Genomic DNA, 15,790 nt, shown 5'->3' with positions numbered 1-15,790 from the left:
ATAATCCAATTTAGCTTTTGGGATCCTTGTACTACACCTCAGTTCGACTACTTTTGATGCTTTATTGAAGCCTCTGAGCTGGGCATTGCTGGTGCTAAAAAGATGAGTAAGATCTAGTTACACCTCACTGGAGAACATGTAGAGGAAATAAGCATATGACACAAAACACAAGTTAAATGCTAAACAAGAGGTACAAACTACGTTGGGGTTCAATGGAGAAACAATAACAACTGGGTGGCTAGGGAAGGGAGACACATGGGAAGAATCAGAAAAGATTTCTTGGAGGATGTATCATGTGGGATGGGCCTTAAATTTTTGAGAAATACAGACAGGGTATAGAAGAGTGGCATTACAGGTGGGGATGTATAGCATATGCAAACAGGAAGGTAGGGAAGAGGGGCAAGTTCAAGTGGCTCTGTCTGGCAGGATGTGCACAGGATAAGTTGTAGATGGGATATGATCAGAGCATGGATAATAAAAATAGAAAGAATATTTTGGGTGCCAATGTGAGTTATGTTAATGCTGCTGTCCTCACGGAGCCATTGAAGAATTTTTGAGTGGGAGGGTGATGTGAGGACCACTTGCTCCTCTCCCATCCTTTGTGGTGTCTCCAAGCTCCAGTGTCTTCGCCTCTGTCCAGCTCAGCGACATATAGAAACTTCAGCCAATGAATTAAACTTCAGTCTCCTGACTTGCATATTGGGTACCTCCTCTTGCAGAGCTGTCCAGAGTACAACAGAAACCATGGCAGCACACTCTAGTAAATGCATACCCCCTCTTTGTAGAATACTGTCAGAAGCCAGCATGTTGAGGAGAGAGTGTTCAGATGAAGAATAGAGATAAGAGGCCATCAGTAGATTTAATGATAATACTTTGTGGAGTTATGATTTCAGTGTCTTAAAGAGGAATCTGATAAGAAAAAAAAAAGGGTGCAGATAGTAAATTTTAAGTAGCGAGCCACGAGAATGGATGTAGCTAGTGAGCCTGGAAAATTGACTGTATCTAGTCACTCGTTCCAGGCAGCCCAGGACTAAAATTGGCGGGGGGGGGGGGGGGGGGGGGGGGGGGGCAGCAGTGAAGAGTGAAACCCAAACAGCTGGAGGGTTGGTTTGAGGTCACCCACCTGGTGTAATGTTCAAAGGCCTATCCCTCCTGCTGTAATGTTGAAAGGCCCGGACCCTCCTGGCTCTTCAGATAGGCCTGGAGAAACGGTGTGTGTTTAATGGCCTCAATGTTTTCTGTGACGTGGACTTTGAGGTCATCAGGGCAGTGGGGTCGGGGGAGGGCAGTACCCTTTATGGGAGAGCTTGGAGGTCTGAGAAAGCTGGCGCCTGCTGGGGAATCAATACAGGAAGCAGAGCAAAGCTTTGGTGTTTTGCAGTGGTCGGGGCAGGGCTCTCTAGAACCTGTGGGCATGCCGCAGGGCTCCACCGGCTCCAAGGACGCCTGAGGATGGGCCCCCCGTAGCCCCCGCGGCCGCGGGCGTTAGTGCGCCCCGCTTCCTCGCACCGCAGGGCCTGCCCCGCACCGGCGAGCAGGGTGGAGCCGCGGCGCTCGGCCCGCTGGCTGCGGGATCTCGTCTCGCTCTTCCGCTTGCAGGTGCGCCCGGGGAAGGCGGGACGCGCAGGAGGGGGCGCCCGCCATGCTCGGCCCGCAGCTCCGCGTCGCGGCCTCCAGCCCGCCGCCCCCGCGAAACGGCCATCCGCAGCCCCTGTGAGGAGGAAGAAGAGGCGGCGGCGCACAAGGCGCCGCCCCCTTGGCGAGCCTCGCGACCTGGCGGCCTCCGCAGGACCCATGGCGGATTCCTCGCCCGCGCCCTCCCTGCGGGAAGGCGGCCCGCGAGCGCCCCGGCCCTCGGCCCCCTCGCCGCCGCCGCGCTCGCGCTCGCGCTCGGGCTCCGAGTCCGAGGAGGCCGAGCTGTCACTGAGCCTGGCCCGCACCAAGACCCGCTCGTACGGCAGCACGGCCAGCGTGCGGGCGCCGCTGGGCGCCGGCGTCATCGAGCGCCATGTGGAGCACCGGGTCCGCGCCGGCGATACGCTGCAGGGCATCGCGCTCAAGTACGGAGTCACGGTGAGCAGGGCGCGCCGCGGCGGCGAGGGCCGGCGGCACGGGAGGGGCTCGGGCGGGGTCCGGAGCCCCGGGGGTCGCGCGGGCGGCCGTCTGGCCCCCGGCGCCCGCCTGGCGCGCGCTGAGGGCCGCGGCAGTGGTCGCCCAAGGTGGTGCTGTAGCCAGAGGGGCAGGCCGCCGAGGCTCCCTCCCCAGGTAAGTGCATCGAGTTCCCGGTGTCCTGCCCGGACTCGGCCCAGATCCGTGAGCGAGGCCAGAGAGCCCCAGGGAGCCACGTTCACCCGATGTTCAGTCCGGATCACACTACCGTAGTGCATATTTACTCAAAGCCCAGCTGAGGTGTGGACTCAGGCAGAGAATTTTGTTTTCTCTGTAAACAAGCGCTGTGATGAGTCAGCGATGGTACATTTGTTTCCGCAGGGTGGTTCTGGTTTTTATCGATTATGCTGCTTTATTTAGAAGTGAAATTACACCCCTGGGCTCACTGGCAACTGTGAATGTGACACCTGTCGCTAAGCTGCAGCCCAGAACTGGGGTCTAGGTGAGCTGGAGAGCTGTGTTTATTATAAATTTATGTGTGTTTGTCCTAAGTATATTGCATTACACCTCTGGGAAGAACATGGAAACCTGAGGGAGCATATTGTCTCATTAAAATTACTTATAATTAACTCTGAGCCATGTGATGGCCTTTTTGCATTTGAGTTCTGTATTAGTTTTCAGTGTTCTTACCTGAAACACCTTAGACACGAATGGGAAGAAAGGCGATCTTATCTGTATCTTCCTCTTGAAGTGAAACTTTCTGGCCCTTCACAGAATGATAGAGACTATTTTGCACCTTCTAGCTGATACTCTATGTTTACCTAGCAGGTCATTTAAACATTGTGAGACCAGGGATCTTGCTGTGCAGACATATATAGATAGTATCATGCCATGGATAGTCCCTTTCCCTCTGCCTGGGAGTTTCTAAATGTGAACATAGAACTGCAGTTCTTATGCACATCAATAGGGCCTGGTTTTGGGTGGGGGCCAGAGGAAAGCAGAGTTGGGGAATATCGTAGCTACCTTCTGCTGAATGCCTGCTGCGTGCCAGGCATTACGTTTGTCCTGTTCCATCTTGTTTTTATTCAATTTGATTTTCCTAATGAGCCTTGGAGGTAGGTGTAATTAACCTTTTTACAGATGGGAAGACGGATGAGAGGTAAGGATATTATCTAAGTATGTTTATTCATTGAGAGCAGCTTGAATTAGCACAGTGATAAAGCATTTGCTTTTATCTAGATTCTACTTCTGATTTCCATCCTTATTTCTATCCTAGTCTTATCAAGAGCTCTCTTAGCATCTTGGTTACTGAAGAAGGAAGGTCTCTTCTGTATGGTTTCTATATGTCCTACCTCCTGGGCCAGGGTGACTATACCAGGAATCCATGATATCTAGAGAAGTGTTATTTCCCTGGTTCCTACCCACAGCAGTCTTTAGAGCCCAGTGCCCTCCATGGCTGCACTTGAGTGGCTTAGGGCTCCTAAACATCTGCTCACAGCAGTTCTCTACCTTTATCAAATACTTTCTAATCTATGTTTTTGCTTACTATAGATCCTGTTACTCATAACCTTATCACCCCTTTTGGTTAAAGTGTAAACCAGATTTTTCACTACTTTCATAAAGACTTGATTTTAAAATGTTAAGCTCAAGTATAACGAATGGGGAACTATAGTGTGATAGCCACAAAGAGTCTCAACTACAGCACTATTGATATTATGGACCCTATAATTCTTTGGGGTTGTTGCTAGGGTTGTGCTGTGCATTGTAGGATGTTTAATAGCATCTCCGCCCTCTGCCTGTTAGATGCCAGGAAGGCCCCCAACCCCCACCCCCATCCAGACATTGCCAAATGTTCCCTAGGAAGAAACTCACTCTTCATTGAGAACCACTGGTTTATTACATGTGTATCATTTACTTTAGGCCCTGAACTATAGTTGATGAAATATTTAGATTCCGTAGAACCAGTGAAAGTGATAATTCTTACTGTAACAGTGAAGTGATATTATTGCTTTAATAGGCAAATATTAATTGGATTTACTCATTGTAAATTGAGATTTTAGGTGGAAGCTAAAAAGGCAGAAAAGTTTTTTTCTTTCCCTGACTGAACGGAAAGAAGTTGAATTAGTTAAGTTTCTAATATTGACTACCAAGATCATAAGCATATTTAAATTATTGTTTAAAGGAGTTGGTGATGATATGTTGGAGATTTAGAGACCCAAGGCAGTGCACCTGGAAGTTAAGACTCAGTCCAGGCAAACATTTGAATTTAACATCCCACGTCTGGCAAGAGCCGAGCATGGCTCTGCTGTCTTACTTAGAGGAGCAGGAATTCTCAGAGAAGCCTGTCTTCTGATGACAGCTCTCCAGCCCCCCAGCTGGTCGTCCAGGCAGGACTCCAGTCCCTCAGCACGGAGAGACTGGTAAGAGCCAGTAGTATTTTAGGTAGAGGGATGTTCCCAGAACAAAGACTCTGACAAGGTGTGACAGTGGAGGTCTGGTTTTCCACCCTGGGTTTCCGGGGGAACAAATTGGAAACTGGTTATCTGAAGTGGTGCTCAATGGCTAGCAGCAGGGTACATCCCAAGATGTGGGGGGGGAGAGGTGTTCCTCCAACTTGCCTGGCTAGGAGAATGCCCTGGGGCAAACTAAAAATAAAGAATCCTAACTGACCTTGAGCCTACTGAATCAGAATATTCAGAAAAGGAGCCCAGGAATCTTCATGTTTTACAAGCATGGCCTGTTTCTTGTTCCCAAAGCACTGTCCTTCCTGGGGTCTTAGCACTTGCTGTTCCATCCATATGGAACACTCTTTCCCTGATAGCTGCATGGAAGGTTCACTTCATGGGTGTATGACCTGTGCAGTCACACAGGGCCCCGTGCTTAGAAGAGCCCTGCACTGCAATTGATGTCCTGCTCTACTATTGCCAACTTGAAAAAAGAATTGTTTAAAGATTTTATTTATTCGTTTGAGAGAGAAAACATGAACAGAGGGGAGAGGCAGAGAGAGAAGGAGAAGCAGACACCCCGCTGAGCAGGGAGCCTGATGCAGGTCTCGATACCGAGGACCTGGAGATCACGACCCGAGCCAAAGGCAGCTGCTTAACCATCTGAGCCACCCAGGGGCCCTGCCATTTTGAAATTTTTAATACTTCGTGAACAAGGGCCCCACGTTTGCACTTTTCACCGGGCCCTGCAAATTATGTGGCTGACCTTGGCTATGTGACTTGCTCCCTCACTGACTTCAAGTTCTTGCTTACATGTCTCCTCCATGAGGCCTTCCTGACTGTGCTCTGTCAAATTACAGCCCTCCTCCTTTCCCCCTTCCCCTTGCCTGCCTTGTTTTCCCAACAGTGTTTATTGTTCATCTCATTTTCCTTTTTTTTTTTTTCCAGCTTCTATCTTTTTGGTGATACGTTAGTGAATAAATAGAAATCTGTGCCCTCATGGAGCTTATAATTTAGTCAGTGGAGACAGAAAGCAAACAAAAGAAATATGTTATATGTCAGGGATTGACAAGCAAAATGAAAGAAAATTAAGCAGGGAGAGGAGAGAAGGAGGGCTAGTGGAGGTGGCTGTAATTTAAAATGATGTGACCACAAAGACCTCACAGAGAAGAAGGCAAGGGGGTGGGTGGGGGGCATGCAGATATCTGTGAAGAACATTCCAGGCAGCAGGAACAGTGAGTGATACAAAGGCCCTGAGGTGGGAACATAATTGGCAAGTTCCAGGAATAGTGTACCTGGCACTTAGAATGCAATAGGGTGGGGCGCCTGGGTGGCTCAGTTGGTTAAGCGACTGCCTTCGGCTCAGGTCATGATCCCGGAGTCCCAGGATCGAGTCCCGCATCGGGCTCCCTGCTCAGCGAGGAGCCTGCTTCTCCCTCTGACCTTCCCCCACTCATGTACTCTCTCTCTCTCATTCTCGCTCTCTCAAAATAAATAAATAAATCTTTAAAAAAAAAAAAAGAAAGAATGCAATAGGGTGTATTTGGACCACATCATTTCGGGTCTTGAAAGCCGTTGTAAGAACTTTGGTTCTTTCTCTGAGTGAGCTGGAACGTGTTGGAGGAATTTGAACAGAAGAATGGCGTGATCTGATTTGGATCCCTCTGGCTGCGGCTTTGAGCACACACTGTAGCGGGACGAGTGCCAAGGCAGCGAGACCAGAAGGATGAAGGCTTTGTAATAATGCAGGTAAGAAGATGGCAGCTTGGAACAAAGCAGCGGAGAAGGAAGTGGTGGGAAGCTGTTGGAGTCTAGATGATTTGTTGATGCGCTATATATTTTCTGCTTATTTGTTTACTGTTTCATTTGAGTATCTCTGCCTGAGAGATGGGCCCAGGGATCCAGGAGGCTTCTCTATAGGAAAGAAGAATGAGGATGTTGGAGAACCTGGCCAGGCCTGACGCCTGATGGATGCCAGTTCTTCTGCCAGTGCCTTAGAAAATATCTGAAGGACCCTTCCCACATCACTTTTAAAGTCATTATTAGTTATTAATAACTGGCATTTATTATTATTTTTTTACCTGTTTTTATTGAGCCTGGTTTGAGTCCTTGTGCTATATGCTACAGGATGATACATGTTTTCCTCTTATTATTCATGGTGAGTTTGTCTACTACTGCTTTCCACTAGCCTGTAGCTACTGGAGAAGCCAGGTTTCTTGTCTCACTCATCTCTGTACATTCTGTGCCTAGCCTGGGTCTGGCACATGGCAGGCCCTCCACGTATGTATGGACCTAATCCACAGGCCTGCCTGGAGTGAAATCACTGGGTCCTGGAGTTGAGCAGACCCTGAAAGACAAAGCCCAGGGTAGGGGCTGAGTGACTGGAATTGCAAAGTGTAATTTAAGGCTGGCTCTCCAGCCTAAGGAAAGATTGGTGCTGGTTTGCTCCCCTTCTACCAGCAGGGAGTCTTGACATTGAATTAAACATAGGTTTACATTTGAGCATCTCTACCAAAGCAGCATTTGAGGAAGTGGCCTGGGAAACTGAAACTATTTGGGCTGAGTTGAGAAACTATTAAATACCGTGTCGATCTCAGACACGAATTTGCTTGCGCTGGAATTTCCCTGACTGTGCCTGTCTCTTCTGAGACATTTAGGTCCTTTCCCTAACCCAGTGTTCTAGATTTAGCTATGGCCTTTGTGGTGATCCTAGCTCCTCTCAGTTGGATGCAAGCTTCAGGAGGAAACTCACCGGCTCCAGGCAGCCACTGTGAACTTTTTGTTTGGAAACCCTGGAAAAACATCCAGAAAACAGTATACAAACTAAAAGTGAGCAGGAGGCAGTGAGGAGACCTATTATTTGCATAAACTTTCTCATTGTCTCTTTGCTTCCTCCTGGTAGCTTGCCTGCCCTCTCGCCTCTCCAGAGGCCACGTTGCTTCCAGTGCCCTCAATCACTTCCTGTCCGGTTTTATTCCCAGGGTCTTCTCACTTTCTTCCAGTGAGCTGTTAAACCTAGTTGCTTAACATTTCCTGGAACAGAAGTCACCTTGCTGAGAAAAGGTGAAATAATTGTCATTTTAGGGACAACAAGGGTTGTGAATTAGAAATGTAAGTATATGTAAATCTTTTGTGTTCATAATTTCAGGCCCTGCTGCTGGTAGAAATTGTTGATCCTTGCTGATCAAAGGCAAGAGAACTATAAATAAATAATGCAACATGTAGCGAGAAGTATGGTAAAATAGCCTTTAGTAGCTTGGGGTTTAATAGATTCTCATATATTCTTTTTATTTATTTTTTGGGGGGAGGGGCAGAGGAAGAATCCTCATGTATTCTTTTTTAAAAAAAGTTTCATTGAGGGGCGCCTGGGTGGCTCAGTCAGTTAAGCATCTGCCTTCGACTCAGGTCATGGAGAAAAGGATCGTAATATCTTCTAAGAGTTCTAATTTACTGTTCTCTGCTTTATGTGTTTCTAACACAACCCAGGTCAGCATTGGGACCGTGCCAGAAAACTGCAATTTTCAAAGCCTGTAACAAATCAAATCCTTGTGCTATCCAAAACTTGAAGCAGCTGTAGTTATTCTCTGTATGATTTCAGCTCAAGTCATAATCTTGGGGTCCTGGGATTGAGCCCCGAGTCAGGCTCTGAGCTCAGCGAGGAGTCTGCTTGGAATTCTCTCTCCCTCTGCCCCTCCCCACTCTCATGTGTGCACCTCTTCCCCCCGCCCCCCGCTCTCTAAAATAAATAAATAAATAAATAAATAAATAAAATCTTTAAAAATAAATAAATAAAATAAAATCCAGTTTTTTACCTTGGCATCCAAGGCCCAATGTGGCCTAGAGTTTTGCTCATTACTCCCTATACTTCAGCCACACTGTTTTTTTCCTGTGCTGGGGTCTTGCAACTGCTCTTTCTCACTAGAATGCTGCTTCCCCTCCGCCCCTCCCCCCCCCGCGCCGGCTTTTTGCTTGGCTAGTTTATTCCTTAACTTTATTATGAGTCCAGAGTTTGCAACCTGTTCAGTTGGTTCAAGCCAGCACTCGTAAAGGAAAACAAGTTAAGATCAAATTTATCACCTTTGGGGGGAAAAAGAAAACATAGAGCTTGCACACCTCAGGGCAGTGACAACATATAATGTTAATTATCTGGGGTTGGTTTCATGAAATTTGTTTTATATATTCTTACTTTGTAGGAGAAATATTTTTTATTGTGAGAAATTCCTGCTTCCTTCTCATTTGCTGAATAAATACATATTAGAATCTGCCTTTACTTGTTACTTTCTCACTTTTAACCAGTAATAATAAGATAGCAACTATTATCATTATCTTTTTTGAGGGCTTCCTGGGGGCTATGCATTATCCTAAATACTTAACAAAGCCAGGATTTGAACCCAGAAAGTATGGCCCCAGAGCCCCTGTTTCTAACTACTACCTTGTATTAGGCTCATTTCATCTTCAGACTCAAATCTGCCAGTCCTTAGATTGGTCCCCACCTTGATGCTAACTATGTCTGGATATCCCCGATGTCCCTGATGCTGTATCCCGTCTAGACTATAGGGTGAATGTACACCTTAAATGCTTGCTGATGATACTGAGATGGAGACAGCATAGTCTCTGACTTCAGGAAGCTCATAGGCTAAAGAGGCAATTCTATGGGTGAATCAATGGGATGATATACAAGAACTAAGGGAACCCTGCCCTCATTCCCTGTGCTCCTTGACTATACCCAGCTGTTGACTCAGTTACCTTGTCTTGTGGTCCCCGTCATTGGCCCTTCGCCTAGCTGTGATGGGCTGTCTTGTTTTGAATGATAGATGTATGGGTCAAGGTTCTGACAGGAAACAGATAGTGGGCGTGGGGGTGTGTGGCCAAAGAGAATTTAGTGAAAGAACATTTACAGAAGTATGAGCAGGGCTGGGGGAACCACCAAGGGATGGTGAAGCACCTGAGACTAGCAACAGCAGGGAGACATTACCCCAAGGCTTGAAGGGCAAGGGGAAGAAGTGGCGTACCCCACACGAGGAAGGCTGGAGCCGTGGATGAGGGAGCGGTTACCTGGCAGGAACTCTGCCATAGAGGAGTGCAGCCACTGGAGACATGGTGCTGTATCTTTCTGCTCATGACTTCCTTTGGAACACCCACTGGCAGTCCAAGGACAAGGGGGCTTAGGTAATGCAGTTCTTAAGAGGTCAGTCTCCTGGGGTTCAGAACAGGCTCAAGAAGAGTTGGGGATGGATTGGGTGGTGGGGGTGTATTGAAAGAGTCACTAGCACAGCAGATGATTTATTGTCCCTTTCTGGTTACTTCCCTGGGTTAATCTTTTTTTTTTTTAAGTTTTTATTTATTTATTAGAGAGAGAGAGCACGAGCACAAGCCAGGGGGAGAGGCAGAGGGAGATCAGACTCCCCGCCGAGCAGGGAGCCTGATGTGGTGCTCAATCCCAGGACCCTGGGATCATGACCTGAGCCAAAGGCAGATGCATAACCGGCTGAGCCACTCAGGCGCCCCTGGGTTCATCTTTATGCCTACTCCTCTGACCTGTTTTAATGAATTCATCCATCCATCCATCTATCCATCCTTCTATCCTAAGCACTTAATGTGTAAAGGTCTTTGTTAGCCCCAGGGAAGATAGAGAAATAAAAGTGCTTGTCCTGAAGGAATTCACAGTTTATGCTTGATATTTTCAGCCCTGCCTCGGCACTCAGATCTGGTGTTCCTGTCAGTTTCTGTCCTCCATCATTATTCTCAGAAAATAGTAGACCCCTGCCAATAAGCATTTTGAAGAGCACTATATCAATGAAGGTTCTTTGATTTACAAGTGACAGAAGACCTAACTCAGATTGGCTTAAGCAAAAAACAGAAACAAACAAAAAATGGAGTTTATTGGGTCATGGAACTGAAAGGCCCTAGGGTATTCTAGCTTCAGGCTTTGATTCAGAGAACTGATTGCTCTCCTCCCAGATAGCCTCAGGTTCCATGAGGTGGGGGGACAGCTGCTCTTTCCAGCAGAAAAAATACAGAATCTTTCTCCTCCCAGACTCAGCAAAAGTCTCCCTGCATCTTTGAATTGTTCCAAGATGGGACTGTGACCTATCATGAAAGCCAGGACACTGTGACACTCCAAAGGGCAAGAATGAGTCATATGCTCACCCTGGAGTGTGTGTGTGTGTGGGGGGGGGGGGGGTTGCTCAGTGCCATTGGAAGCCCACATACTAAGATGGAGGAGGTAGATGCTAGCTGTTAAAAAAAAAAAGGGAGGGGGTATTAAAGGCAGAGTAGAATGTACCTGAACCTGCTATGGTTATTTAAATCTCTTTATTTAATTAAATTAAATAACCTGCTATGGTTATTTAAATCTCTTAAATCGAAGCCTGAACCAGACCAGAGATACTTAGGATTTTCAGATTTTTAGTTTTGTCTCCTAAATGCACCTGCCTATTCATGCCTCTCTTCCTCACCCTTACCTTCTCTCTTTTAATCAGAAACTAGAACACAAAAGACCACCCCACTCTACACAAAAGATACTTTAATGTAGTATCTTTAAAAGAAAAAAAAAAAGAAAGCTTTAAGTGTACCATTTGTATAGATTCAGCTTATAGTAAGAAATCAGAAGATACAGGGTTCATTCAGTAATCGACTGTTGTTTTTCAGGCTCTTTGATGTAGAAATCTAATTGTTTCACTCACAATTTGGCATTAAAGGATCCCATAATTTGGTCCCATTAGTCATGCACTTTTATCCTGGTGTTGTATGGACTTCAGAGTCAGACAGAAATCCCAGATCACACATTTATTTTAATTGTTTTAGATTCTTATTTATTAGAGAGAGAGTGCGCACGAGCATGAGGGGAGAGGGGCAGAGGGACAGGGAGAAGCAGACTCCCCGCTGAACCCAACGCTGAGCAGGGAGCCCAACGCGGGGCTGGATCCCAGGACCCTTGAGATCCTGACCTGAGCCGAAGGCAGACGCTTAACCGACTGAGTTACCCAGGCGCCCCTCCAGCTCACACATTTAAAGAGCCGTAGGCACTTGGTCAAATCAGTCATCTGTGTGTGCGTTAATTTCTTCATTGGAAAATAGTATCATCAGCTGCCAGGTGCTCTGCTAAATATTCTTTCTCTCATAGATTTCCTATCTGTGTCTGTCTGCCTACTTACCTACCTACCTCTCTGTCTCCTCTATGCAAGGATGTGAGACAACCCTGTGAAGGGTGGGTGACCCCTATTTTACACACGAGGCTACAGGCTGAGGGAAAGGAGGAACCAGCTCACGTGGAGACCGTGGTGTTGGCGGAGCTGGGATTTGAAACCGGGCCTGTCAGATTCCCAAGCCTGCGCACTCAGCTCTCGTACCAAACCGTCTCGGTCCCCTGCCTCAGCAGAAGGAGCTGTGCAGAGACTGAGATGGCGCGGGGCAGTGCCCCGGCTCGCGGGCGGACAGGTGGGCGGACAGGTGGGCAGACAGGTGGGCAGACACCCGGAGCGCGGCTGGGGGACGCATGCGCACGCGGTTCTCCGGCGCGCCGGGAGCCAGCGCACGTTGAGTCCTGTCCGCGCTCACAGCGTTGGGGACTTAGGCATGCCACTTACCTCTCTGGAGTCTCCATTTCTTCATTTGCAAAAAGGGGGTGACGGTATCTGGATGGCAGAACTGTTGTGGAGGTTAAATGAGACCCCGTGTGTAGATTCCATTCTCCCTTTCCATTCTCCCTTTCCACCCCCACCTCCCATCCCCATCTCTGCGCTCTGCGGGAGGCATCCACAGGCTGGGAAAGAGTTTGAGGGTATAGAAACTGTATTAAATTCTAGCTGCTTCATCTGCCAGTGTATGATGGTTCCATGGTCCACAGTCTCTCTGAGTTTTGTTTCTTTTATTTGTGAAGTGGATCTTCAAATGCCTGCTCCATAGGGTAGGAAATACGAGATAATGTATGTAATGTGCTCCACACCTCCTTTCCTTACCTGTACTGCTTCTACCCCTTCTTCGAGGCCCATCTAAAATTAAAAGAATCAAAATCAGAACCCCACCTTCTCTGTGAGGTCTTTCTTAATGCCTGCAGCCCCAGTCGACACCATTCTTGCAAATGCTTGTTGTATTTATCCCTGTACCAGCTCCTGTATCCATTATATTTACCAAATACAATTCCAGAGACAAGGGAAGCACCCCGTAAGTAAAATAACAGTACTAGTTTTTGTTTTTTAATCAAATAATAGAAATGTTAAAACAAGAATAGAATTTATTAGATAAGCTAAAACTTCAGGGATTTAAGGCTTCTTGGTAAAAGCTCCCTTGTAGGGGAAATATTATAGTGGGGGAAAATTCGTTTTTCCTTTTTTAAAGTTGGGAAACAATTTCCTGACAACTCTTGAAATAACCAGGAGTACCTGGGGAAGTGACTAAACCCAAATTAAGAATCTCGAATCCAGAGAAAGCATTGCACATATTCTGAGCCTGGATATTTTTAGTTCTGGTTGTGTAATAAACCCCACTAATGGATTTATTTATATATAATTCTGTATTTCCTTTTTTATATTTTAGATGGAGCAGATTAAAAGGGCAAATAAACTGTTTACCAGTGACTGTATATTTCTGAAGAAAACTTTGAACATCCCAGTTATATCAGAGAAGGCTCTGTTGTTTAATGGACTTAACTCAATAGATTCTTCAGAAAATGAAACTGTTGGTAGCAGTTTTTCTCATGAAGAAGAGCCGGTAGCAGCTGGGGAAGACCTTTCTCCTCCCAGTCCTCAAGAATCCAATGTTCAGCCCATACAGCCTGAAGAAGTGTCAGCTAGAGATTTCCTGCAGAGACTAGACTTGCAGATTAAGTTGTCAACGCAGGCAGCCAAGAAACTAAAAGAAGAGAGCAGGTAAAAATATGCTGGTATAATGTCAGAGGCTGAATAAATTACTCTTATGATGTCCTTGCTTGGCTAAGGTTTTGTTGTGTTTTGTTTTCTCCTTTGCTCTTCCCTTTCCTATTTTTTCCTTTTCCTTTAAAAACTCTATTTTAATTCTAGAAAGTCATTTTCAATATATGAAGCGTAAAAAGAGCTCCTGCATTCTGCATAGGGCTTTACCTGTTGTCTCTGTTATTTATTATAAAAAGTTTCTTTGGTTTAGTAGTGTAACTGTCCAGCGAGCAATTCTGGATAGCAGGCAAGCAGAAACGTCTCGTTTATCCCGTCAGAGGAAGGACTGCGCTGGGGAATCCTTGTGATCCTAATGCAATTTGTCAAAGACAGTGTCCGTTATTTGTTACTGGGTGTTTTTCATGTGAGCTTTTTTCTCTGCTCTTTAATTTGATACTAGGGCAAATCTTTTTCTCTCCTACAGAATTGATTTTCTTTTTCCTTTATGAATCCAAGAATGGCACAAGCTATTGGTTTCCTTTTTTGCCCTGGCTACCGGGAAGCTAGCAACTAAAACTGATGTTCAGTTCAACTACTACAGTATTTTTTATGGTTAATGTATTCATACTGTTCTCCTTTCCTTAGTCCTGATTTTTTATTTCTATCTAATTCATCTTATTATATTTATGCTTTTTGTTGTAGGCACATGAAGTCCTTTCGAGGAAAAGGTAGAATATAAAAAATAAAAACAAATACGAATATAATCATTTTATAATTCAATGTTTTATTTAAATGTAATAGAAAAATGTAAATATATAAGAATATATATATTCTTTTTTTACAAGTACCCTTCTTTATTCCAATAATTGAGTTGCCAATAAAATGCAGATAATAAGGTACACCCTAATGAGTATTTGCATTTCATACAACTTCCAGGACATGCAAAATATTATAAATTGATATACTCCTGCCCTTCTTTGGCAAGTGGATATTAAGGTATATAATAAGTATACATACTAGTTTTCTGAATAGTGTTTTTAAACACTGATTTATGCTGAATTTCTTTTTTTTCAGAGATGAAGAAAGCCCCTATGCAACTTCCCTCTATCACAGTTAGATAATCAGGGGTGATAATCTAACCTGGATTAAGAGATGGTTGAATCATAAAGAAACCAACAACTGAAGATTCAAAAGCATACATCGTTAAATCACAATTTAGTAGTTCTACCTACTGCAATTGCACTGAAGTGATTATTTCCCTCTGGCTTTCTATAATTTTAGGTCTTTATTATGGCATGAGAGCAAAATTGTATCCTAAAGCCCATCACTTTTGTAGGTGATGGTAGTTTTTAGACTAGTTTTGTAAATACTAGTTAACATAAAGCATCAAAGACTATATACATATTCAAGCTGAAAATGATGTTGATCTTCTGAGAAATCATAATTATGTGAAATACATGGTTGCTGTTTAAGTGATACTGATTTTGCTATGTGTTTATAACTTAAGTGCTATATATATATATTTCGATATGTATTACATATTCTGTATTAATATAAAGAACCAAATTTTGTCTGCTATTTTGTAAAAATAAACTACAAAAGCCTGAATGAGAAAATAAACTATGTTTTCATATTTGAGTCTTCAATTTTTTCAACAAATGGAAAAATAAAGTTGATTTTTAAATTACTTTTTAAATGGTGACAGCTTCTCCTCCATTTTAATTGCTTTTATTATTATAATTGGAATTTTGAAAAAGTTTCAATAATCTAAAAGCAAATCATTATGGGTATTAGTAACCTTTGCATTTTCATAATATTTGACCTGATATGTTTGAGATATGGTATGAACATAGAATATGATCAGAAGGAGAAATTATGACACACTGGTGAATTCTAGTTTAGATTTCATTAAGTCACTTTATAAAGAGCGCTTCGTAGGCACTGTGCTCACTTGAATTGAGGGTTAAGTTTTTATTTACATAATTTGTCTTTTTTCATATGTACAGGTTACAGACATAAATGTTAAGCAAAATATTATTTACAGTTAAACTTTTTTTGGTCTCAGTTTTTATTCAAGTACCAGGTTAAAGAAATCTTTAAGCTTCCACAAAAATTCCCCATATTTATCCCTCCCCTACACCCCCAAGGAATCTGCTTTCCGTGGGGCAAACAGGACTCTCCCCTCATTTTCTCTTCCCCATCTCCCTCCTTCAGGTCTTCCATTAAGCAGGAAACAGGTGCCCTTAGATATCAATGCAGCAGAGCTTATAGAATCGGAACTGCACATCTCCAGCCCTTGAGAGTGACCAACAGGTGCATGCATGGGAAACACTAGTCATCTGCCCTTGTCTTGAATTTCTTGTTTATTCGTAACATACATACTCC

General features: G+C 44.8%; 1 protein-coding gene across 4 annotated transcripts; it reads left to right on the top strand.

Annotated features, from left to right (window-relative positions):
- Nucleotides 1-1,608: 1,608 nt before the first annotated feature.
- On the top strand, nt 1,609-15,038 carry LYSMD2 (LysM domain containing 2). Of its 4 annotated transcripts, XM_034994019.1 has the most exons (4): nt 2,153-2,611; nt 6,157-6,302; nt 13,092-13,423; nt 14,480-15,038. In XM_034994019.1, the coding sequence occupies exons 2-4, from the start codon at nt 6,297-6,299 to the stop codon at nt 14,520-14,522; spliced, it is 381 nt and encodes a 126-aa protein (XP_034849910.1). In that variant the 5' UTR covers nt 2,153-2,611; nt 6,157-6,296; the 3' UTR covers nt 14,523-15,038. The 4 variants fall into 4 exon arrangements, with proteins under 4 accessions (XP_034849908.1, XP_034849910.1, XP_034849911.1 ...); XM_034994017.1 differs by lacking the exons at nt 2,153-2,611; nt 6,157-6,302 and adding an exon at nt 1,609-2,073; XM_034994020.1 differs by lacking the exon at nt 6,157-6,302.
- The last annotated feature ends 752 nt before the right edge of the window (nt 15,039-15,790 follow it).

The sequence above is a fragment of the Mirounga leonina genome, unplaced genomic scaffold (genome assembly GCF_011800145.1).
Source record: "Mirounga leonina isolate KUSES-001 unplaced genomic scaffold, KU_Mleo_1.0 Mir_91, whole genome shotgun sequence".
Taxonomy (NCBI): Eukaryota; Metazoa; Chordata; class Mammalia; order Carnivora; family Phocidae; genus Mirounga; species Mirounga leonina.
Note: the sequence above shows the minus strand (reverse complement) of the source record. Positions and strands in the feature narration are given on the sequence as shown.

Bases quoted from the DNA above. Each gene is read 5' to 3' on its own strand.
- LYSMD2 (XM_034994017.1), top strand. From the start codon at position 1,795: ATGGCGGATTCCTCGCCCGCGCCCTCCCTGCGGGAAGGCGGCCCGCGA. The intron at 2,074-13,091 runs GTGAGCAGGGCG...TTTATATTTTAG, and splicing joins CGCTCAAGTACGGAGTCACG to ATGGAGCAGATTAAAAGGGC. The intron at 13,424-14,479 runs GTAAAAATATGC...CTTTTTTTTCAG, and splicing joins AAACTAAAAGAAGAGAGCAG to AGATGAAGAAAGCCCCTATG.